Source organism: Chironomus tepperi, unplaced genomic scaffold (genome assembly GCF_022539635.2).
Source record: "Chironomus tepperi strain 1889 unplaced genomic scaffold, CSIRO-AGI_Ctep_v1 contig_177, whole genome shotgun sequence".
Lineage (NCBI taxonomy): Eukaryota > Metazoa > Arthropoda > Insecta > Diptera > Chironomidae > Chironomus > Chironomus tepperi.
The window spans coordinates 1,964,306-1,990,367 of record NW_027226299.1 but is presented as its reverse complement, the minus strand read 5'-3'; the positions used below and the strand labels follow the sequence as shown (position 1 = coordinate 1,990,367).

General features: G+C 30.7%; 1 protein-coding gene across 10 annotated transcripts in view; it reads left to right on the top strand.

Moving 5' to 3' along the window:
- The window catches only part of LOC139089379 (rhoGEF domain-containing protein gxcJ-like), a 78,413-nt gene that overhangs the window by 38,577 nt on the left and 13,774 nt on the right, over nucleotides 1-26,062 (top strand). For 6 of the 10 annotated variants that reach the window (XM_070638905.1, XM_070638906.1, XM_070638903.1 and 3 more), the window contains exons 5-10: nucleotides 20,490-20,567; nucleotides 21,637-21,942; nucleotides 24,355-24,455; nucleotides 24,706-24,797; nucleotides 25,036-25,304; nucleotides 25,390-25,644. In XM_070638905.1, the coding sequence (XP_070495006.1) occupies nucleotides 20,490-20,567; nucleotides 21,637-21,942; nucleotides 24,355-24,455; nucleotides 24,706-24,797; nucleotides 25,036-25,304; nucleotides 25,390-25,644 (1,101 nt within the window). Of the gene's footprint in view, nucleotides 1-14,647; nucleotides 15,894-20,489; nucleotides 20,568-21,636; nucleotides 21,943-24,354; nucleotides 24,456-24,705; nucleotides 24,798-25,035; nucleotides 25,305-25,389; nucleotides 25,645-26,062 lie in introns of all 10 variants that reach the window. The other 4 variants (XM_070638912.1, XM_070638911.1, XM_070638913.1 and 1 more) reach the window with 3 other exon arrangements.

Here is a 26,062-nt window from a genome sequence, read left to right as displayed (position 1 = left end):
GAAAGTGTAAGGAGCGAGACTCGAAAACTTTTCCCCTCGATCTTCCTCTAAAATGCCAAATTTTTTTCTGGTTGCGCTCTTAATTAAAAACATTTGACATGATAAATTAAAGCAAAAAAAAAGCTTTGAATTTGTTCATTTTGCTTTTGACAAAAAGGGCTTGATTTTATGTTAAAAATAGAAATTTTTCGAGGAAACCTCTAATGCCATTGTGTGGCATAAAGGCAAAAGAATAAAAAATGTATTTCTTATTTTCTCATTGAAAAAGAAAAAAATATTAATGTTAAGGGAGGAGAAAGTTGGTGGAACAACAATGACATAATAATATTATGTATAACAACAAAAAACTTAATTTATTAGCTTATGCTATTGTACTCACCATCATGATGTTGCTTTATGCTAAAATTGTTGTTGTTGTTCTTTTTTGCATATAATAGAATATTGTTGAGGGTTGTATGTGAAATGTGAGGGGATGAGCAACAGAAGGCAAACAATTTTGTGTTATTTAAAACAAAAAAAAGTCACATTTGTGAATGATCTCAAGAATTCCTTTCTGTTGTGGCTTTTTAAGTTTTCAAAATTAAATTTTTTTGTGCATGTTCATTTTTCCTTAAAATAGAATCAAATGTTTCCCTTGTATTTATTTAATTTAATTGCGAGAGAAATTTTCTTCTTTTTCAAGTTCCTACACGTGAAGCACAAGAGACAAAAATAATTACTAAAAGCTGTCACTAAGTTGAAATAAATGTTTAATGAAATAAAATCATATTTTGAGACAAAGAAAATTCCAACAGTTGAATTCTTATGGGCTGGGCTAAAATGACATTTTGTGTTGAAATAATGGAAGAAATTCTCTTGGATCTAATTTGATGCTTGTGTACATTTTTCAGTGGAATTGTGAATTTACGGCATTTGATGGACTCAGAAGTGAAATAAATTGTTCAGTTGGTTTGATGTTATTTTTGGATGACATTTCGAGCTATTTTGCAACTCGGAGTTCAGACAGAGGGCGTTCATAAGCTAATGCAACTCTAAATGTCAGACAATTTCGAATTTTAGTGTTGTGGTTTCGCGAATCATACAAAGTATTTTCAACCCACTCAACTTCACAGTCATGTGCCAATTTAAATTAATATCTCAAAAGCTCTTCTTACCAATTTAACATTATAGGTCAGCAAAATAGAATTCTTGATTCTTAATAAAAGGCAGAAAAATCTATAAATATCTCCTAAATTTAAACTTGATCTATTCAAGTTCATTACACTGAGTCATGAAAAATTTGAACCCACATCAAAACTTGAAAACTGCTTAAGTGAAAAATTTTCATATTTAGGTTAAAATGTCAGTAGAACTGATAACTCAATTTTTCCCATAACTTATTTTTCCGTACGTTATCATGAAAATGGGAAAATTCTTAAAATACTTGAAGCGAAACTCGAATTTTTGCCATGCAGGCAAATTCTATAAAATCAATTAAAATTGTTAATGATCAATATGACAAAATTAATTACTAAAAATAATTGCTGCATGTATAAATCAATCAAAAATTTACAATTATAACGAGGCTTCCATTTTATAGACAGCACATTCATTCCATAAATAAAGATCATATTAAAAATGTCAATTAATCCTCCATATTTAACCCCCAAAACACTACGTTAAATGAAAAATTAATGTCAGATATTTTAAGTGATAATAAAGATAATTGTTCATTATAACCTCATTTTCTCGGTTTATGAAAAGCGCTCTGAGAATTTCGACAATTTAAGAGCTTCAACCTTCATTATAAACTTTTTTAAGTTTATGATAAAGCTTTTGGGAATAATTTTGTTTTGCTTTACAGAAGTCATAAGCGTAAAGATATAACATGTTAAAAGTTTTTAATGCTTTAAGTATTGGAACATGCTTAATTAACAAAACTTTGTGAAACATTGCTTGTAGACTATGACTTTTAGAACTTTTTCGTGTACAAGCTTAAACGTTTCTTGTATGAAGTGACTCAAAAAAGTCTGTTTTACATGACTAGTTCATTAAGAGACATTATTGTTATGTCTTTCTATTTTTAGAATTTTTAGAATTCGGTTAATAGACCAAAACTCTAATCCAATCAAAGTGTGACTCAGATTTGGTATCAGATTCGATTTATGCCGACGTCACGACAAAGTCACGTCAGGCCTGGTGCCGGATTTAGGATCGATTAACTGCCTTGCGTTATTCGAGACTCTTAATTGATCAAAACTGCCGTAAAGCTTGAGGACTTATTTAAATTTAGCGTTGTTTAAGGTTTCAGGTAAAGCGACTCACAATTTTCAAAAGTTTTGCCTTAATACACAGTTAAAAAGCAATTATATTCTCAAATTATAATTACCCAGCAATTAGGAATCTTAATATTTAATAGCTTCTACGTAAACTTCAGTTCATTTTCTCCACGAGCTGCACTTAAATAACACAATATTGTTCATTAGATAATTATCTTCTAAACATCCACTTGAACAGCTTAAGCGTATGAAGTTAGTGTTGAATATTTATAAATCTTTCCATGACCTATTGTCATTTTGCGACTAAATTTACAGTCATTCAAGAATTCTTGTTGTCACGATTATTATTAATAGAATTTAAAGGTTTTAAGATTTTCAAGGCGATAAAACAAAAGGTTGAAACTTTTCTTTTGGCTGTTCGTGATTTGAACAATTGGGTTCTATTAATGAATGACAGAAATAATTTAAATTTGTTCTATTTTTTGTTAGTTCCATGAAAAACTGGGTCGAATTTTCTAAATTTAAAATAACTTTGTAGCCATAAATAAAGTTGAACATGTTTATTAAAGGATAAATAGTTTTATTTTTGAGTTGGTTGTAATCGAATAAATAAGCTTGAAGGCAATGGCAAAAACAACTTTATAAACTAATCCTTGCATGAGAATACATTGTTAATTCTATTATTGATGATTGACTTTATTGATGTCATCTACAATTTTCCAAGAATTTGAATACAAAAACAACTCCTCGAGTTATTGTTGACAATGCTTAATTCTTAATATCATGAGACATTGTGCTTTGTCTCTTTGATATTCACCTACACACTTCTACACCTACTCTGTGCATGAAAGTTTTCTGGCTGTTTTCAGCAAAATTTCAATTAATTACAAATCAACTCAATTATTCAACATCTTTTGTCATTTTGTGAAAGTAAACTTTGACTATAAACAACTGAGAATCGAATTCCAAGAAGGTCTTCCTAAATGTCAGACAGTTATACAAGCTTCATGTTCCTTTCTTTAAAATTAATTATTGCCAAAATGGAAAATTTCATAAAACATTTCAAAAGTCTAAACAAATCTGTTTTTTTGGCTAGGTTAGCTTATTTTTACAAAACATAAATTTAGCATTGCAACATATTGAATAGCAAAAATGTGTGGATTTACAATGATTTCAATAAAACAGCTTGTTGCATATGAATTTTGCCATCTTTCTCTCAACATTGTTCATAATTGCATATATTCATGTGCCAAAATGAGCATTTCAGAGCCAATAAACTCTTCGAAGTGGAAATTTTTTTCATATATCTCGCAAGATATTTTAAAACTTAAGAAACCGTTAAAGCTACAAGTGGTTCAATATTTACCAAAAAAGTCATTCCACTTAACTGTTGTTCTAATGCTTGCGTCTTGGCTTCCCCTCATGTGTATCTAATATGTTACACATTTTCGCACAAAAAATATCGATTTTGGTTTAGAGACGAATGTGAACTTTACATGAATAGGAAGAAAATTCACGAGAAGATAGAAGCATATTCACTTTATAAAATAATAAGAACAGAAATAAACCATAATTTCGACAAGATGTGCTGCTTTTTTGCACGATGAAATTTTCATAATGAAGATTTATAGTTCAACATTTGTCATTCATGATTATGGAAATTGCTTCAATTCCGCCTGATAAATGAATATACTTAATGTTGATTGCTGTTGTTTTTACGTATCAAAAGTTATGGTTGGAAGTGTGTGTGAAAATATTTAAATGAAATGAGAATTTCATGATGGGGATGATTAATTGAGAAGTGTAGTTGTTAGCGGGATTTTGAGGGATGAATAATGAAAGCTGTATGTCTATTTATTAAGTGATTCATGAAAAATTCAGAAAAAATCGATCACAAGCAGCTGTATACTGTTCCCGTATCCATGCTCCACATCTCTTAAAAAATAAGCTCAATAAGACATTTATGTTTAGCAATATATCCAAATAATGAAGTGTTACGTGACTGTAAAGCAATATGTGTAGACAACATCCTCCAATATTTGCTACCTCTCTTCATCTTGTGTCTGTATATTTTATACATCCTCTTCTTCTTCCTTCAAAATCATTTTACATTGTTGTGCAAAATATTATTTCCAAAAAAAAAAGATGGAAAATTTACTCAAACCATTTAGCTTTTGCTCGTCTTCTTATGATGATGCATGCCTTGAATGTTTATAAAAAATATACCGAGAAAAAAATATGGAACACAAAAGATTCCGCTTTCATATTATAATGGAGTTGTAATAATAGCAACGAATTTATCATTCAGCCTTTTAGAGCATCTAAATCTCGAAATGTTTCCAAATATTTTTAGAGGATTTGAAATGGAATGTAATGTATTTGAAATGGATTTATTGTGGATAAAACGCATTTGTTATAAATTATTCAAAAATTTAACGGTTCTTAGCAATTCAAAAAATTTACCACGTGTTTTTTCTCACTTCGAATATTTGTTGTGTTATTTTGCAACAATTAAGCAATCTTTGCACAAAATGAGAATATATCCTCAATCTACAACGCGGAGCAAGCGACTTACAAGTAAAAACATCAACAAAGAATGTCTGAATTCCAAAATTTGTGCAAAAATATTTTCACATTCTGCCTCTTTTTAATTCTGATTCATATTTTTCTTTCCTTTTTAATATCCCGTACACCATAAAATCTCAATTGGCAGTTTTACGACTTTAAAATATATAAAAATATCAGTTCGAAATTTTTATTCGTACATCTTGAATTTCTCCGTTCCTCAACACCTTCATTATTATATTTTTATTTCCTCTCAGCGGAATCTCTAATTTAACAATTTACAATAGAATATTTTCCGCTATAAAAATACAATTTTATTTGAAAAAGTGAGGAATTCTCATCAAGGAAATTTACTAGGAGAGCAAAAAAGTCATTTGAACACAACGACACGACGTAATGGACGAAAAAATAACAATAGTGATGAGTATAACAGGACGAAGAAACTCAAATAAAAGCTCGTAAATTTTTATGTCTTTGACATATTTTTCCGTTTTTTTTTTTCTTTTCTTTTCTTGTTCTGATAAAAAAGTGAAAGAATTTAACTTGAAGCATAAGCTTCCGGTGAATGTAAAGAGAGAAAGAAATCGTGGCAACGACATGAGTGTGAATTTATCATGTCGCATTTATTTAGACATTTTACTTTGAATTTAATTTTTTCCTGTTGTTGTTAAGAGACTTGAAGGAAATTTTGATATTCCTTTATTTAGCGACAGTTGATTTTCGTCTACACTTTCCTGCTTTTAAAGATAAGGAGACTTGAAATGAAGAATATTTGAAATCGTAATATTTGGAAGTTAATTAAACAAAGGAAGGCATTGAGTAGTTAGAGACAAGAAGCTTTTGTTCCTTATTCATAAAAACCTAAAATACGCTTGCTTACTTACTTACTTCACTGACAGTACAGATCGATTTTGAACATGACCTCCCCTAGATGTCAGTTCCCGATTCAACAAAGTCAAACTAAACGACCTCACTCAAAGTAGCTTCCACATGCCTGTCCATATAAAGTGAAATTACCTTAGTTACAATATAAAAATTCATATTCAACTCGAATGCAAATCCAATAGCTGTTCATTCAACTTGAAAACCAATACATGCTCTTCTATCTCATACCCTCAATCAGGTCAGCCATTCAAAACGGCTACCAACAAGAAAAAAATTGTAAGAAACATGATATTTTATTTATAACAGTACTGCATACCAAAAGCTGGAACTACTCGATTATTCTGATAATAAATTTGCCCCGATAAAACCCTTAACATTATCGCTTAACCTCACGCTGTAGGGGTTAAAAGCAACTTACAAAATTTATAAGTCGTTAATGCGTGTTCCATAGTTGAAAATAGTTTCATAAAGGGAAACATGAGCTGACTTTAACTTTTTATTTTTTGTGTTGCTTCATAAAATATTTTATATAAAGATATATCTGCCTTTAAAGGCAATCTCCACGTGAATGCTATGCTTTTCATCATGCCACATAGAAATAGTATAGAGCAAGTCTATGTAAATTTGCTGAAAAACATTTATATCCTTTGGGAAAGGAAGAAAAACTTTTGATTTCCTTTTTTTGTCCGGGATGAAAAAGCCCTTTCTCGTGTGCTTGTTTGATTGACAAACAACAAGGTTGGACGATTTGGAAGAATTCAATAGAAATTTTATAGCAAAAAAAATGATTTATATAAAATTGAGATTTTATGGGTGTGAAATGGATTTTACGTTGGATAAAAATAACTTTCTAAAAGTCATTGTGCGCCATTGATTTTTTTTTGGATTAAATTGGTTATGAAAATTCTTTATGGATTCTTTATGACATTCCCGAAATGACTTTGAAGACCATTGAACGTCGTCAATACTTTGAGGTATTTTTTATTCGAATAATTTGAATTGTTTATGATAGATTAAGAGTTTATGATGGGAATCGATATCATGCGGTTATAAAGTGGGATTTACCGAAAGCTTTTTGAAGCTTTTGAATGCAAAAAGTGATTGGAATCATTTGAATTCTATGTAAATTTTATGGTAAGCAATACATCCGTTTTTCATACGGGAGCTTATCGGATCAAAAGTTTTTCAGCAGAGAATATGCTGATAATTTTTAATGGAATGTGCTGTATGGGGAATAACATTGAGTAATAACTCCTTGAGGATTTTCATGAACAAAAGTTGAAATTTCAAAAATTACAAAACCGTTGAGAACGTAAATTTTAATAATTAAGTATGTGAAAATTCTCCCAATTTTAATCCCATGCAAGCAGCACAATTACCGTAACAGCATCCATAATACCACAATAGTTCTCTTCCCATTTTCACCAATTTACAAAAGCTTTAACAAGCTTACTGAATTTGAAGTGGAAGTAATGAAAATCCCATTTCAAACTAATTGAAAATGTACTTATACCCAGTGTATATCAGCAATCATTATGAATCTATAAAATCATTCAATTTAAATAAAGTCCCTTTTTCCATGACCTTTTTCACAAAAGTTTTCCCTCAGCTCAACATTAAATGTCACTATTATATTTCTGGCTCCTGCTTTTTGCCTTTAAAAATAACATGGCAATTTGAATTGAAATAGCCAATAAAGTCAACCATTGTACCAACCGCAGTTTGGAGAAAATTGTAAAAAGTATAAATTTTTATAATGTTTTGTGGTGTAAAGGAAGTAAAAAATCAATTTAATTTCCTTTCTTTCTTTCTTTTACTTTCTTTGATGAAATTAGCTTTTGTGTAAACGTGGTGAAAGGTAATGAAATTCTTTTGGTTTTAGTGCAGGAATTCATGTTTTGAGAAATTAAATTTTTGGGTTTAGATGATTGCTAAAAAGAAGCTGCATCACTTAAAGCAGTGTTGTCCAAATATATTTCTGCCATGGTACAATTATCTAGTGAGGCACGAATGAAACCGGACATGACAATCGGTCCATACTTAAAGTAAGAGAATGCCAAAAAAGAAAATACTTCGTAATCCCGCGAAGATAAACTGCAAGTTGGAAGAAAGTTCTTGAAGAAAAGTTTCTGAAATTCTTGAAAAGGAACTGGGGTGTATTCAGGCTTTCTCGATGTTTATCACATGACCATTTTGAGATCGATAAACTTGCAGCTCATTTCAGGTGTTGAAAGAATCACGGAACATGAAGTCATTGCCAAGTGACCCAACACCCCCTCTTTTGTTCCTTAACACCTCCTTTTCCTCATTTTCCTTTAAGAATAAGTTACCGATAATAAAAATATCATAAAAACTTTGATATAGTCATTCATAATCCTCAGTCAGTTTACTACCAAAACTATCGAACGGGAAATAATTTGCTAAGTAAATCAACAGACTGAATGTTCTATTTTTAGCACTGACCATTTCCTATCAATATTTACTCATGTCTATTTTAACTATAATCTTTTGAATTTCAATCGAATTTATTTACACAAAAACGGAACGAACATTGGAAATACCAATAAGCAAATTAAAATTCATGAGAACGGAAAAGCTTCAATTAATCAGAAAAGTCAATAAACATTGCAGTTTAGTCACTGCAGAAACAAAAAATTCAATTCATTTCCATTTCTCGCCGATAAATTCCTTCTTGTGGATATTGAGGCATTTATTCTCGTTCTGTGGAGTCTCTTGAGAATTGCACATTGTAAGCTGATCTCGTTTCTGTTTGTGCATGAATAAAATTTTTTCTGTTCCTTTCTTTTAAGCCACAATTTTTTTAAAAATAAGAAAGAAAAAGTTTGTTGCCATACACATTGGATGTTTATTTGAATTTACTTGCTTAATGGATGTTGGGGAACAGACTCGGGTTTTTGATGTTTTATGAGTGTGGATATTCAATGGAAATAGAATAACATTGCTATGAGATATGAGCAAATTGTGTAAATAAATTACTGGTCATTTGATGCATATTGGTGAATGTGTTTAAATATTTAGAGATTTATCATGCTGATGGTGTTGGATGTTTAGAGGTTTTTATGGTATTTATAAGGAATGTCTAGGATATCTTCATGAAATAACACTAAGGCAAAGTACCAAAATTACTCAATTAAGAGCTTGTTTTAGTCGATAGCCTTTAAAGCATGAGAAATAACAGATTGGACAATTTCAAAGTGCCGCGGTAATTCCTTAAGCACTCTCACAACATCCATACTCATTATTCCATGTTCTAACTCTCTATCAATAACTTTCTCCTCTATCCATCGATTTTTGTTTTCTAATGCCTTCGTTCACCCCATTCAATGCCTTTTTCTATCCATTTTCTTACGCTGCACGAAAACCAAAAAAAAGGAGGAAAAAAAAATAAAAGTGGAATCGAGGCAAAGGTGTGTTTGAATTTTTACGGTTATAAAAAGATATAAAAATAGTATTACGAGCTATCAAATTCCCATTGGTACTTTTTCGCATTGAAATTTACATAAAGGCTCTATTGATAAACAAGGTGTGCTTTTCTTATTCATTTTATTTTCCATAGACATCCATAGAAAGAAAATAAGAATCTCGAGGTTGACCTGTACCACACTCCTGTTCCAAACTCTTTCAAAGACGCAAATGTATTCACAATTGTGATCAAAGTACATCCACAAAAAATGCGCGTAATTCCTCAAGCACTCTCACAACATCCATACTCATTATTCCATGTTCTAACTCTCTATCAATAACTTTCTCCTCTATCCATCGATTTCTGTTTTCTAATGCCTTCGTTCACCCCATTCAATGCCTTTTTCTATCCATTTTCTTACGCTGCACGAAAACCAAAAAAAGAAGAAAAAAATAAAAATAAAAGTGGAATCGAGGCAAAGGTGTGTTTGAATTTTTACCTATTGGTTAGAAGGTAAAAAGATATAAAAATAGTATTACCGCAAAAAAAGCTATCAAATTCCCATTGGTACTTTTTCGCATTGAAATTTACGATAAAGGCTCTATTGATAAACATCATAAATTTATAAGTATAAGTTTGATGCTTTTCTTATTCATTTTATTTTCCATAGACATCCATAGAATTAGAAAATAAGAATCTCGATGCAGGAGTGTAGCCGAGAAGACACTGTACCCAAAATAATACACTCCTGTTCCAAACTCTTTCAATAGACGCAAATGTATTCACAATTGTGAAGAGTTCATAAAAGAAAGCCCGCTTCATCCTCGAACTGGAAAATTGAGAGGAACACACCAAAAAAATATTGATTTTAATACAGTTTTATTAAATAAAAAAGTTGTGCTTTATATGTTGTAAATTGAATTTGAATCGTTATTGTGTACCGATTTATGAGACGATATGATAGGATCTGGTATAGATCCTGTACATTGAGAGTGAATGAGAATGAATTTTCTTTTCATATTCGAGTTGTTTATGAAGTTGGACTTTATTAGAGATAGAATTGGGTGATATGGGAGGGCATTTTGTCTGTTAGAATTAGACTATAGCTTAGAAAAGTTCTACGAATAAGTCAGTTAGAAGCCAAAACGGATAATTTGTCCAAACTTTGTGATATGGCTAGCAGTAAAGTCAGATGAAAATCATGTTGTAGTGGTCTTAGCTGCACATCGGATCATGGTTTCGATAGTTTAATGCTGGAAATTCAGACCAAAACCAAATTTTAAACCACATCCAAAAAACTACGCTTTTCAACTCAACTCTCAAAAGTTTCCCAAACTTTCCCAACAAATAAGTGAATATGCAACATTTTGTGCTACGTTACAAATATGATTTATTGACTAGTTTATGAACCAGTTCATATATAAAATCATTTCTCTTCTTTATTCATTGAAAAATACTACATTGAATGAAAAAATTATTTTTTCAATTTTTTGTTCTCCTCTTTTGCTCTCATTTTACCGATTTTTATTTTTCAACTGTAATATATCACCCTCAACTATACAATTTTCAATAACATATCGTTTCATTCAGGCAACATACCGTGAAAGAGAAAAAAAGCTCAATTTGGTTTATGTTCACGCTCGATGGAGCTATATACATATACATACTATGGTTGAAATATGTAGTTATTGTGAAAATGAAAAAGGATTATAATGACGATATTGATGCTTATGGTAGCAACTTATTTTTTGTGTTATAAGGACATATATGAGTATATGGATGCATTCATGTAAAAGTATGAAATGGATTCTTGAGGGTTGTCTTGAGGCGTTACACTGTTAGTATTTTAAATAAGTTCAATTTTTCTGAAGTATATTCAAGTGGTTTTTGATGAATACGATGAATGGGGTAGTGAAGATTGCTTCATTTTGTGGATTATTATGAGCAACTATAAAGGAATCTCAATGCTATATTTATAATGGTTTGATTTTATGTGGCTACCAAAATTTCGTACGTGTCTATTCTGATCAATAATATCCCACAACTTACTGTTTGATCGAAAATTCTAGCAATTACATCCCCGAATCTAATACATGACCTAATTTCACATTATCTCGATTTGTTAGCAATAAATCAACTAGAATGTGTAGTATTAAGTTACATTCAAACATTTTCTGGCAGCCAGAATTGGTAAGGCTTAAGAAATCTACAAATAGCTTCAAACATTGCGTATGCTTAACGAAATAAATATAATTTACCATCTCTGGCTATACGATATCTACACATCCATTTCCTACCAAATGATAACATCACTTCATTGATTTAAGGAATCATTGACCATACAAAGCCAAATATAGGACACAATAAATTGCATTATCGAAATTAATTTGGGAAACAGATATAAAAAAACTTCTCGGACACAAATGTCGTATATGTCGACAATTCATCAATCATGCCAGGAGGATTAGTCGTTTTATTTCATGTCTCAGAGGCTTTCCTCTACCTATTCTTTTTTCTGTTGATTTGTCCGGAAATCCTCACAAATAGAAACTAATTTCCATGAGACAGTAGATACAATAATAAGTGTAAATCTACGAAATAACTAAATTCATTTATCTAGTCAGAAACAAAAAAAAAGTCGACATGGAGTAGGTATTCATTTGGGTTCCGTATTTATCTTTTTCATTATTGCAGCAAGAGGAGTAAAGTTGTTCTATATCAATTGATATAACGACAATACGACAGACAAAAAAGAGAGAAATAAATTTAATTTATTATCAAGATTTTATCATTCGTTCCGTGTCTTCTTTTCACTTCAGCATACATTTTAATATCTATTTTCTCAATTGTAGAGTCTCTTTTTATTTGACTATTATGAACAAAATGTTATTTTTGTATTCGATTTCCTTTTTATGCCTACCTTCTTACGTCATTGAAATAATGAATTTAAGTGAGTGAAGAGATTTACTGAGAAATACATTAAGTATTAGGTATCTTGATTCACCAAGTCCCTAGAGGCTTGAAATTGGACACTGATGATGAAATGCGTACACATCAACAGTAAATTGACAGGTTTTTGTCAGAAAAAAAGCTATATTCCCTTGAATCATCAAAAACCCAACTCGAAATTCCCAAAAATCCTCAAATAATACACCTTACCATAAACAAACTCCATAAAACCGTATCATATTGTAATCCTACCATTTCAGAAGCAGTAAAAAGTGAAAGAGTAAAGTGAAAATTTTCTGCCTTAAAAGTGAGGATTAAAATGAAAAAACAACAATCTCATGCGAGTCAAGTGAATAAAAGGCACGATTTTTATTACAACTAACTTTCAAATCCATCGCAACAACAAGAGATCGAACAAGCAATAAACATTTATTTACGTTTCTAGGGAGGGGAAATGAATGTCGGAAAGAGCCAAATTCTCATAAGAAGATAGAAATTTAATTAAAGGGGATTTTTTATGGTTGAGAATTTTTATTGTCTGATCACAATGATAATAATAATAGATGATGAGATTTTGCCGAAATAATTTTCTATTTTTGTCAGATAATAAGCTTGATTAGAATGTTGAAGGAGGGGTCAGAAGTCAAGAAAGCTTGGGTGCTAGGATTTAAGAGGATTGCTTTGTAGGAATTGATTTTTAGGAGACTTATTAATAGAATTGTACAGTAAATTCAACATTTTATTATATTTGACATTTGAAAAAACCCAAAAAGGTCCAACTGAATAACAATACATCCCAACATCATTCAAACTCTCCTCACTTTTCTAAAACTTTGTCCATTTACTCAATTTATTGTTCAAACAATTCCTGAAACATTTATCATTCTACTCCAACACATTCCCAGGAAATACTAAAGTTCACTTCGACGAATTGCTTTTGTTATCGTCCTTAATGTTGCCCATAATGTTTACTAATTTCCTGACAAATTATTCAAGTGGAAATTTATCGAAAATCCCAAATCAATAATTTAATGTTAGCAGAAAAAAGTTTGGATGAACTAATTAGTATGCTCATGATGACGTCACGTATTAAACACCAAGTATTGCCTTTATTCTGTCCACTTCATCCAAAATAATTTATGATACTTCCTAGTTCACAGGTTGTGGTGACAAATTTCTTAATGAGCTATATCTTAATGTATTGTGGTTAATATGTATGCTATTGATGAATAAATCATAGAATAGTGAGTTATTAGGCACACCTGATTAATTTTCCTTACAATCCTGGAAATAATTTATATTTCTAAGGAATATTTTCTAATTTTAGATATTCTGAATATCGTTACATTAATAAATCACGACTAAAAATCCAATAATATGCTTGATTATCATGACAACTTCCATTCTCAATGCACCAATACATCCAAACAATCTGATTACTTTTCAATTCACAAAAAACTTTTTCCAATCTCAATTTCACTTAAGTAAATACTTAAATTAATTGAATGAGCATAAAAAAATGTTCAGAATGGGTTCATTAGCCTCGTCGTGCGCCTCATTTCGAATTCTTCTAAAATCTCAATATTATCGATATTTCGAATTCGACAATAATGAAATTGAATAAATAAATTAACATAACACTCAATAAATTTACTCCAATTTATTGCCGTGAATTTCAAGCATGTAAAATATTCACATGATTTTCAAATTAATTGAGATGTTCAAAGCTCATTTAAAATTTATAAAGGGGTGTTTGCTTTCTTCTTCATTAGGTTGATGAATTTTGGAACGAGTTTGTTTACACGCTGTGCACAGTTCCAACACCTCAACATGGAAATCAAATTAGAGTTTTGAGGTTAAAAGGCGTATAAACTAGATTTTTGTAGTTTAGATGCCTTCAAACTGGAATTTTATGCTTTGAAACTAGAGTTCAACGATAAAGATGTCTTGAAAGTAGAATTTTGAGGTTAAAGTTGTTCAGAGGTCAATTTATACCTCCCATACTTATGAATTCTTCATACAGTAAATCAATTGACCCATACTCTAGTATGAGTATCAAAAATCTCTTATTTCAGAGTAAAACTTCAATTTTTGAAGACTTTCATATCATATCCCTTTGACTTGAATACCCAACCCTATCATATTGCTAAAAATATCAGCAAATTGAATTAAAAAGTAGACAATAAAGAGTAGAAGAAAGTCTATTGAGCACATAATTATTTACCCATCATTATGTATACAATAAACGTGCGTACGTATCTCGGAATCAAATGTTGTCGTTATCGTTATTTGTTATATTGATTATGATGAGGAGAGGAGGAGAAGGAGAAAGAAAATTAATCGATTTTTCCCAAGCGTAAATTTGACATAAAGAAAAGCTAAAGGAAATGGAAAAAAAAGTTGACGTTCACTCAAATAATTTGACATTGTCGATAATATGAAATTAAGATGCATTTCGTGAGATATTGCCTCGATATACCGATGAATGTTGATTCAATTACATGATATCTATCACGTTCACCAATTTTTTTCTTCTTTTTCTGTTACTTTCATTGTGTAATTATAGAATATAATTAGATACACACGTAGTGGGAGCAAGAAGAATACACACAAAAAAAATGTCAACAAATGGCAATCAAACATAAAACGGCCTAAATGTTCACATAAAACTGGGGGGAATAAGTCTTAAATATTCAATAATTTTGGCGAAAAGGATAATGAACGAGAAAAATCCACAGCAACGAAATGAAAAAAAGCATCGAAAGCTAATTAGAAGTCCTGAGAAATTATCACCATGTGATTTTGATCCATTTTATAATCCATCACTATTATCAGCATCAGCAAATGTCTTCATTAATACAAATCAATTTCAACCAACAACAAATCACAGTCGCTCATCGCCGACGAAAACTTATAATGATCAATTTCCGCCACAGCAACAAATTTGGTTCAACAATGAATCGCCGCAGCATCAGCAATTTTCATCAAACGCCACACTTCCGCCATCATCTTCATCCCCATCGATAGCATTACATCGTAAGCCAAGCATTACGATAAAATATAGTAAAGATGATGATTTACATCATACATCATCGACGTCATCTCCAGCACTTCATCAAAAGATATCAAAATCGATAGATTTAAATCATCCATTCATTATGACATCAAGCACAATATCAAGTGAAATGAAGGACCAAATGAGCAATAATTTTCTTATCAATTTTCCTGGATGTTATGATGTTAATTCATCATCATCGTCGTTATCATTAAAGAATCAACAACAACATCAACAGCAAATTATTGAGAAGAATTTATCGCCATTCAATTATAATGATGAATTTAATAACAGCTCAAATGTTTATAATACGAAATCAACTGACATTTATCATCAATCATCACCCGTATCACAGTCATCGCTTAACCTCAATTTAATTGTGAATCAGCATCAGCAGCAGCAACAACAAATCATTTCAAATAGCATTTGTGGCGGTCAAATTGTATTCAATAGCAATAATCCATTTTTGAATGATAATTTTGATTCAATTACGAACGACATAAGTGGTAATGATGGAAATAAATTGGATAATTTCTTCAATATCCATGATTCAAATGATTCAGAGCTTCTTTTTCTGTCCGATGAAGTTACGACGACAACAACAATCGAGCATGGCACGATGATGAAGGAAAACGATGATAATTTAAATCAGCAAGATGAACAAGCGCTGAAAAATAAGCGAGAGAAATTCTCAAACGCCTCGCCGACAATGAAAATTTGTTTGGTCGTCTCACCGCCTACGAATAAATTATTTCAAGTAAGTATATTCGATTGTGACACAAAGACGTATCAATTTGTATTCTGTAGAATTTTTGAGGCTTTACTTTCTTTCTTTTTTGTTGCCTTTTTTGCACAATTTTTAATAAGGGTTGCATAATTTTCAGGTTTGAATTTTGAACTTGAAGCGATGCTTCTAAAATTTTTGTAATTGAAGCGTAGCTTTACATTTTGTATTCAAAATTTTAATTTTTATTGTTTGAAACTAAAAGCGTTGCTTTAAAAATTTTGAACTTAAAGCATTGCTTCAAAAATATTCTGAACAGGATTTAGAATTTGATATTTTTAGAAATTAAATAAAAGAATTTCCACTCCCTGACTAACACTTCCAAAAGGAACTGAAACCTGAAAATAAATTCTCCAGATTGCCATCTCACTGATCTCAATACATTATAATTCAATTACATTTTTTCGTCTTTTCGTTTTTGTGTCAAAATTAAATAAAAAATTCGAGATGTTTGCAGAATTTATAAATAGCTTTAGATATGAATCCATACTTTCCATACACTTCTTATTATTTTATTTTGTGTACTTTTTCCGCCGTTTCGATAAAATGTTGTAGAATCTCTTCAAGTTTTGTTGTTTGAATAAGAAGAGAGAAATGTTAACAAGGATGATGTTTTCAGCTATTTTTGATGGACATTTCTGGGAATTTTGGATGTGCTTCGCTGTATTATCTGCTCAATTTGCAAATTTTGTTGACATGGTTTAGATATTTTTGGGTGGCTTTTTGAAATTTTCAATTTTGATTGTAACCATCATTACGATTATATGCTTTCAACCCACTCGCTCCCGATTGTAATATCAAATGTCTTGTATTTCATACTGCAAAATAACTGCCAGCTACTCAATTTATTATGGATGTTGAACAACAAGTTGAAAAGTTTCAAATTTCATTCCAATCAATTTTTAAAACATTCTCAAATGTCTCGGAAAAAAGATCTAAAAACTTGAACGTGAGCACAACACGTGCATTATTGATTTTCCTTTATTCCCAAAACAAGATATGATCCGCAAGAAAAATCACTTCAAAAACTTTAAGTTTTATAATTCAATTTTTCACCGATCAATAGCTAGTCAAGGTAAAGTTAGTAAAATATTTTGATTTTAATTCAATCATTTCCTTTTAACGATTCACGTTTTGGCACAAGAAGAGAATTTTTACTTCCGAAATGGATTTTTCTTCAAATATTTATGAGACGTACAGCTGTTCGTCCGTAAGGTTAAGAAATTTTTCTACCGTAGAGCAGCTGTGAATTTCGATTCGTTAAGTGATAAGTGAGTAAGGCAAAATTGTTGAGAAAGGTTCCAACTATCATCAATTTACGAAAATTTCATAACACAGCGAAAAAAAGGTACGAAACCATAAACCGAATAACTTTCAGTGTAAATTGATTAAGATTTGAAATGAAAACTTTTTTTGAGAAGAAACATTTAGTGTTCTTCATGTAATTAATTTCCAGCATTTTTACTGCCACTCCAAATAATTAAAGGTTAAAAACTGTTAATTCACATTATGTACCTTTTCATAATTCATGCTCTCGTGTTGTACGTAGGATGTTTAAATACACCCGTGAATTTTTGTACAAAAAAGTCATGTCAGGCACGTTTTTAACAGATTTTCAGACTCTTTTTATTTTAAAAGGCTTTTTGTTTCTGAACTTGACTTTTTGTCTAGCATTTCATTGTTTTCTTGTTTTCATGAATTTATGATCTGTGTAAATGGATACAAATTTAAAAAGTTTCGAGAGCAATGGTCTCTAACTGTCCCGAGCGGCACAAATGAAGAAAGGTCTACCAAGAAGCTTTTAAGGCTTCTCTAAATCTCTTTTATTAACACCAGACGGATGACGCCTCCAAATGGTTGACGAAGTTTCCTTCATTTGTGTCGCTCGGTGTTTTATCGATCCTCCCTTAATTTTGAAGGCAATGGAAGACGACCTCTTTAAATATAAATTCAAAAACCTTCCCAAATGCAATAAAGTTCTATCATCAATGACCTAGTTATTCAAGCATCAACACTCTCCTATTAATCCAAATTCAGTTGTAGTAAATTCCATCCCAACGAATGCGTCGTCACGTTCATTTTTCAAGTACCTTTCAAACTGATTTATTCGTTATTTCAATTCACCAAAACGTAGCAAATGTAGCAAATTCAAAAGGCAAACCTCGAGGAAAAAGAAGTTTTTTTGTACATCTTTAATAAATTCAATTCAAACTACAGCTATTGCTATCCATGCCTTAAGGAAGCTTGTAGCGGAAGAGAAGAAAAAGAAAAGAATTTTCTCAATACTTGGAAAAACTTTTCCAACATTTCAACTATTTATTTTTTATTTTAAGAAATTTCCTTTTCACATATTCGCTTCCTCCCGTGGGGATTAACATGAGACAATATTTTCCCTATGGTTTTGTGTATTTATTTATAGAGAAATGGGAATTTAATATATTATATTAAGATAGACGTGTGATTTAATGTGTAAGCTATGGAAAGCTTTACATGACAGCCGCATATCTACCGTTTTTTGAGTATAAAATTTAATATTCAAAGGAATTGATGAAGGAAGTAATATTTTTAGACAGATGTGCTTTTTGGGATGATTTTCAAAATTTTCTTGGGTGTTAGTAATGAAAAATGTTTGGTAATCCTTTAAGACTGTTTCAATATTCCTAATTTCCCCAATGAAACCCTCAATCTTTCGAAAATTTCCTGCGGTAGTCATGAACTTGTAGCAATTTCTCCATATAATCAATTTCTTCGTGAATGGATAGATGACTGAAATAGCAGTGATGATAAAAACAACATTAGTAGCTTATGCAAAGTGACTTAAAGAGCTTAAAACATTTTTTTTATTCTGTTTGTCGCACACAACAGCTTTGAAGATGTGTGGAGAAAGAATTTTCTCTTTTCCTTCCTTTCAATCTTGAAGTCAATGATTTTATTTTCTCTGTGGAAAGCTATCGATTTTTTTTCATTCATCCATTATTTATGGACTTTTCACAGACACTTATCATTGGCAATGCTTATTGCTTATTATGAGCTTTTTTTACGGATGAACGGAAGGATGAAAAGCAGCAAGCGAAGAATTTTTCTTATCAGCTGTAATTTACCTTGTAAAAAACGAGAAAATTTAAATTTTTGTGTCTTCAGTTCTAATGGAAACTTCTTAATCCTCTTATCTACATGACGCGAATTGAAAAACATATTTTGTGGAATTAACTTGTGCAGGTTAAGAAAGATTAAATGTAAATATTTTAATAGAGTTATTTCAAAGCATATTTTTGCTTGGTCAGTGCAAAATTCAGGAACTAAAATTAAAATTCTAAGAATTGAATCCTTTGAATTTGAAGCTCATGGCATTTCCTTTCTAGATGATTCTGTCAGGAAATTCAATTTTAAGGTTGAATCAACAGGAAATATTTCATTTCTATATCTGAGCTACTCAAAAGTTATTCTTTGAAAATTTATTGCTTTTATAAAAGTTTCATAGCAGCAGTCACATAACTGCTAGCATATAAGACACTAGAGTCATGTTGCGCTGTCATTTGATCATCCAAAAATATCCATTACATAAATCAAAATAAAATTTTCTCATCTATATCAATCACCATGACCAAATGTTGGTAATTGGCTGTAATTTGATTTGAACTTGTACAATAAATTCTATTTCTGACAATTTAACATGAAAATATATTATTGTAGCTATTAATGTTGTTACACAATGGCCAGAAAAAAATAGCAATCAATTTCCAAGAAGCTATCATGAGATTTCTCTGGTGTGAAAATTGTCAAGTGACTAGACTATCTTTGGAATTATTAATGTAATAAGCTTTTAGCAATCACGTTGAGTAGCCACATTGAGAAAACATTTGCAATACTTCACAATATGACTTGCTGTGCATTTTAAGTGTGAAAAACATTTGAAATGTTGGAGACAGAATGGATTTTCTAAGAATAAGAAAAGTTAATTACTATTCCACAAAATGGATTCTGAGAATGTATTGAAGGACATTCAAGATTTATGAAACCCTCACAGCAGCTGTACCTTAGTCAAATCAACTCAATGAATATTTTCGTAAGGCAACTATATCTAGATCGTCACATTGAAAATTCACAAAAAAGGTCAAATTTAAATAAATTTTGCTAATTTATTTAAGTAAAATGTCATCCATCTGCAAGAGAGTATTCATCACTGCTTATTGTCTATCTCTGTGCATCTTATAAATGTTGAACCTTTTGTTAAGATTTGAATTAAGCAACTCAAGTGGAATGAAAAATTTTCAAATGAAAAGCTCCGAGCAAGCAACTTTGTACTCTTAACATCATTATCCTTTCTGCTCATCTCGCAGCGATGATAAACTTTCAATATCATAAATGCAACTTCCTTTTAGAGCACTACAAAGCATAATTGACATTATTCACTATTCTTATTCATTTCCTGAATTAATTAATTTAATTATAAGTTTCATTCCTTATCTGTATGCACAAACTGAATTGAGTTGAATATATTTTTTAATCTAAGTAAACAATTCCATTCATAATATTTATTCATGAATATTAACTTAATTTCATTTACAGTTGAAATCGAAAAGTTTAACTCATCTGGACCGCATCCAACCGCAAATAAATATTTCATCAAACGATATTCCGTACAAGGTAAGCATAAGCAACAAAAGTAATATTTCTTGTGTTCATCCAAGACTGAAAATAAATGCGAAAAGAAAAGCCTTCATCATTCTTAATCCACTCCTATCATCATGATGAGATATTTTATGAGATTTCTTCTTCCTCCTTTTGTTTGCATCGTTCGTTTTCAATCGGATCACATTCTTTATTCACTTGATGAGGAGATTTACCTTTATCTTTATGAATAGTCCTTTTTTTTTTGTTGTTGTTGCTGAGATGATGATTATGACAGAAAATGATATGAAGTAAATCAATTGAAGTTTTGGGCTTTCTATGAGAGTATTTTAAGGATAAATCTTGTTAAAGATTGGTCTGATTTGGGCAAGAATTTACGTCATACTATAAACATGCTCTGAACTTTTCGTAGAATTTATTAAAATTTTCTTGCTACTCAAGAATTTTTACGTCTTAAATTAAATTTATTTTTCGATATTTTTATATAGCCGTAAGCAATAAAGTTGTTCATTGAGAAAAACGTATATCTAAAAATAATTCCATTTTCGTAGAAAAAAAAGTTCTGTAAATAGGAAGTATTGAGCGTTTTTTAAAAAGTTCAGGGAATATGCAGGCTTTGCATAAATCGTATTTCCCATAATTCAATAAGATTGAAGAACATTCGAAGAAAATTTCTTATTGAGTTACATGACTGATCTTTTGAATTTGCTTCATCAGTCATCCCAAACCAACAACTGCGTCACAACTTCCATTAAATCATAAATCATCATGAAATCGTACAAAAATAAAATAATTTGATCAATAATTCTTGCATAAATCACCATTATTTCATAAATTGCGCATTTTTGCCTCAAATTCACCTTTTATTTCTGTTTTAACTTTTTATTCCTACCTTGCTAACGAATTGGAATGACCAACGACGTCGATAAAAATACATTAAATGAAATAAAAATTGAAAATAATACTCTGAACATAATTTTATGTTTACTATTATTACAACACTTTGGTCGTCTATGACAATAAAAATAACATTTTCGTTCATGAACTTTCATACCGACCGTCTCACGTTCATAAACGTTAATAGAATACTAATGGCAACCTCGAAAATGGAACATCAAGTAATAGTCAGGCAGATAAGGCAGGTCAAAATACTAAATTTATGACCGCATTAAATTGTCATCAAAATGAATCTGCTAGCACTAATTGTATCGTTAATGATGCACCAATTTCACGTCATGATAGTACAATCACAACAAATCTTCCCGCCATAAGCTCGTCACATAGTGAAAGTCCAATGAAATCATCATCATCGTCTACAAATATTAAAAAGAAATCATCATCATTCCTACATCGTGATTATAATCGAAAACCGATTCTTGCAAGGAGTCAAGTGAGTAGTTGAATAGCTAAATTGCTGTATACACAAGAATCGATGTTATTTGCTTATGTTGCATGGTTTATGAACGAGAAAATGAGAAACGGAAGCTTTCTAGATTGTTATAATCCGTTTGAGTTCAAAGTAAAAGAAGGAAAGCTTCTTTACACAGATTATCATTTATGTTATTTTTTCCAGTGCTGTTCTTGGCAGTCTTCTTGAGCTATATTTTTTTTTCTTCTTGTCATGATTTTAATATTTAATCTAGAAAAATTAGAATTAAATTTCTGTTTTCTTTCTCTGTAATTTTGTTTATATTGTAAAATGCTCGTGATGTAACTGTCTGAGCATTTACCTTCTTATTCGTCTAGTTTGGAATGACATATTTTGTTTCTACAGTCAAGGGCAGTTGTTGAATCGAACAAAGAAAATGCTTTTGCTTGACTGTTTATTCTTAGAAGGGCTGAAAGACTCAAAGCAGGCAAGATTTGTGATGTCTTTTGCTAAAATAAAGGAGAAAAGTTTATGGACAAAGCTTTTCTGTCTTAGTTTGAAGAATTCAATTACTTAATTGAGTAAGCTTTAGTCTTTCTAAAAGATCTTCCAAGAATTAGCTTGAACCTTGAAATTTTTGGAAAATTCTTCAAAATTCAAAGACATCCTTTAAAAAACCTTCAATTCTGTTCTTTTTTACTTGCTAAATTCACTGTTTTATGTAACTGTAAATCTTGTTCTCCTTACCACAGTTAACATTCTTCTTATCCTCTTCATCTACATTTCTTGTATTTGCAAATTGTGAATTTGCTTCCACAAAGGAAAATAAACATTTTATTTCTCCTTTTTTTCCATCTTCCTATAGATGATGATAGAGATAGACTACAAAATGTTACATTCAGAAATTTATATTTACAAATAAAGCTATTTATATTTATTTTTTTCGTACTTAGAAACTTTTTTCTGTTTTTGAATAAATTTTTTTCTACAATTTTTGCATACAAATTTATTCAGAGAAAAATCTCTGAGCTCTTTTGGTTTTTAAAATATTTTTTAACAAATTTTCTGATTTCCATTTCGTAATTGAATTTTTAGATTTGAAAATTTTAATTTTACACAAACATTTGTTACTGTTTATTTTATTTATTTGTATAAAATCTCTGTATTAATGAAGTAATTATGATGAATTACTATGGTTACCTTAATACAGTGGTGGGCAACCTTTTTTGTACCACAGCAGATGCTGGTGGTAGGTCTAGAATGAAACTGAACACGGCTCATGGCACTTTTGTGCCGCGACACACAGGTTGCCCACCACTGCCGTAATATGTTAACATGTAAACACCACTTCCTGCATTTATACAATAAAAAATAAATGTTTACAATAAAACTTTTTATGAACTTTAAGTGGTTGTACAGACAATAATGAGAGAATCTTCTGAAAAATCCTCAACAAATTACAGTAATGCTTATGCATTCATGTCTCGTCCGAAAGTTCATACATTAAATAAATATTTCAACATCGTCTCAGGATGAAAAATGTCAACCTTTTCGCAAGAATATGAATTGGCAGATTCTAAATCAACTGAAAAGTGGTTGTTCTTACGGCTTATCATGCTTTCAACTTCACTGTGCACTTAACCTCTAGCCACCTGACCTTTTCTGGAAAATGATATATTTAATCTACCTTTTAACCCTTTTAAAATGTGTAACTTGCCATGTTAAAAATGAGATACAGGACGTACTACTCTCATTATTCTGGAAATGTGCGCTTAATGTAGATAAGGAAATAAAGCTGCGGAGTTAGGTTTATTAAAGGAATGAGTGTACAAGGGTTTGAATCATTTTTGTCATAAATTCAGAAGAGATGCCAATAATTTTCAAAAAATTGTTCATGCTATGTCTCTAACTTCCCAATAATTTCCATTTCTCACATTTCTTGAGGAAAAGTGCACGAAACTTTTATTGCCACTTAGTAGGTGATATATGAAGCATAAAAATATTCAAATATCCATGTAAATTAACGTTCCGAGACATGCAAAACCCATGAAAAATATTTTTTCACACCGAAGAAATTTCATTCCGCAAAATAATTCAATTTAAAAAACGTTCATTCTAATTAAACCGTCTGATATATAATGCATGTGAAATTCCATACTATATGTCTCAGCCATATACCGAGGAAGGAAAAATACTGAATTAAATGAAGCAGGACGAAAAGTTAAAAATAAAATTCAGTAATAAAATTAATTATGTATTAACGGTGAAAATATTTTTTTACTCTCGCTTGTATAAATAATCCCTTTTTAATTTGAGTCATTCCCTAGTGGAAATGGAAAAAAAAACTTTATTTTTATAATTTCGAAAACGGCAAAGAAAAGCTTTTAATTTTATTTCATATTTTATTCTCTTTTTCTCTTCGTATACGCTTAGGTGTCAAGTTCAGAGTACTTTTCCGTGTGCTTTGATACAGAGAATGGATTTAAAGATAAGGATGAAATATTTATAGCAGCTACAAAAGGCATTGCTCTTGGGTAAGTTATACATTTCCTTTCAGCATAAGTAGTTAAAGTAGGCCATAAATTTCGAAAAAGAAAAATAGGAAATGAGTGTATTTAGTTGAGAGTAATTAAAGCACTGAAAGATTTATTAAATATACTTTTTTTTTCTCTACCTGAACCTCTCTAATTTTACTCAATTTTTCATCCATTCCTTCTTTTTATATCCAACAATCCATTCATGAAAATGAATGAAAATTTATGGATTTCAAACACATAAACACAGAGATTCACTGCGTCAGGCAATGATTCAGCGAAGCTTGAGCTTTTCACGGATAAGTGTGATAGATTATGGCATGAATAATTCAAACGAATTGGGTAAGGATTATCAAGTTTATTACAATATACTTTAAACCTTTTTTTTGTGCCTCTTAGATTATATTCATAGCGATGGATGTATGAATATGTAATGTATTTGATTATTATATGGTCAAATATAATGAGTATCCACATTGTTAACCCTTTTTTCCAACCATACATATCTTTTCAACAAATGTGACCCACACCTGATATTTATGATCTTTACACATCTTTTTCATTCTTTATCCATTCATAGGCATACCACAATATTTTGGTCCACTTCATGTAAATACGGACATTGGCATTCTTGCTGGACATTCGTTGCTTGTTACGGAAAAGGAAAATGTACAAAAGAAATCTGGTCATTATGTGCTGAAGAAAGCGAATTCTGTAGGATATCGAACGACGACAAGTCGATTGTTTAGTTCTGTATCGACTGAGGAGTGTCTTGAGACGAACGATACAACAAAAGTAACAAAACAAACAAAACAGAGATTATGGTCTTTGCAATTGTTTGGTGTTAAGGTTTGTGGAAATTTGATTTGAGCTTTGTGATGGCTGTTGACTGAGCCCGCATTTATTCTTAAATTGTCTTCTAATTTCTATTTAGAATCCACAACAAAATCAACTCTGTGAACTTCTTAATACGTACACAAAAAACGGCGTTCCAAAATCAAAGTCTTCCTATATAAATTCCGAATACTCAGATGAAGCGCTCGAGGCATTGTATGGATTACCACAGTCGTGGAGAGATTTCGTCAATCCATGTGATATTAGTGAAATTGAAACAAAAATACAATCAGCAATTTGGGAATTAGTGGCAACAGAAGTGGATTATATTCATGCTATACAAACTGTAACTGATGTAAGTAGATTGTTTCCTTATGAATATGAGAAGATTTATAAATAAATGCAGAATTAAATTTATTATGACAACTGTAAGTGAACACAAAAAGTAAATGCATGTATGTATGTACACAAATCAAATTTATTGTGTACAATTCAAGTTATGCGAAACATCATACTCCGTTATTATTATGATATTCTTATCATATTACCGTAACATGTGTGTTATGTATGCAAAGCACATTTCATGATGTAAATAAAACTGAATAAATTATTTTTGGATACATCGAAGCCGTTGAGAGTTTCCAGAGGCACTGTTTTTCAAAACTTTTATGAAATTAAATTTTGAGTTCAAAAATAGATCGATTATGCATAAAATATTGAATATGAGTAGTGCAACGTGAATTATGTGTCCAAAATAATAATGGATATATGCT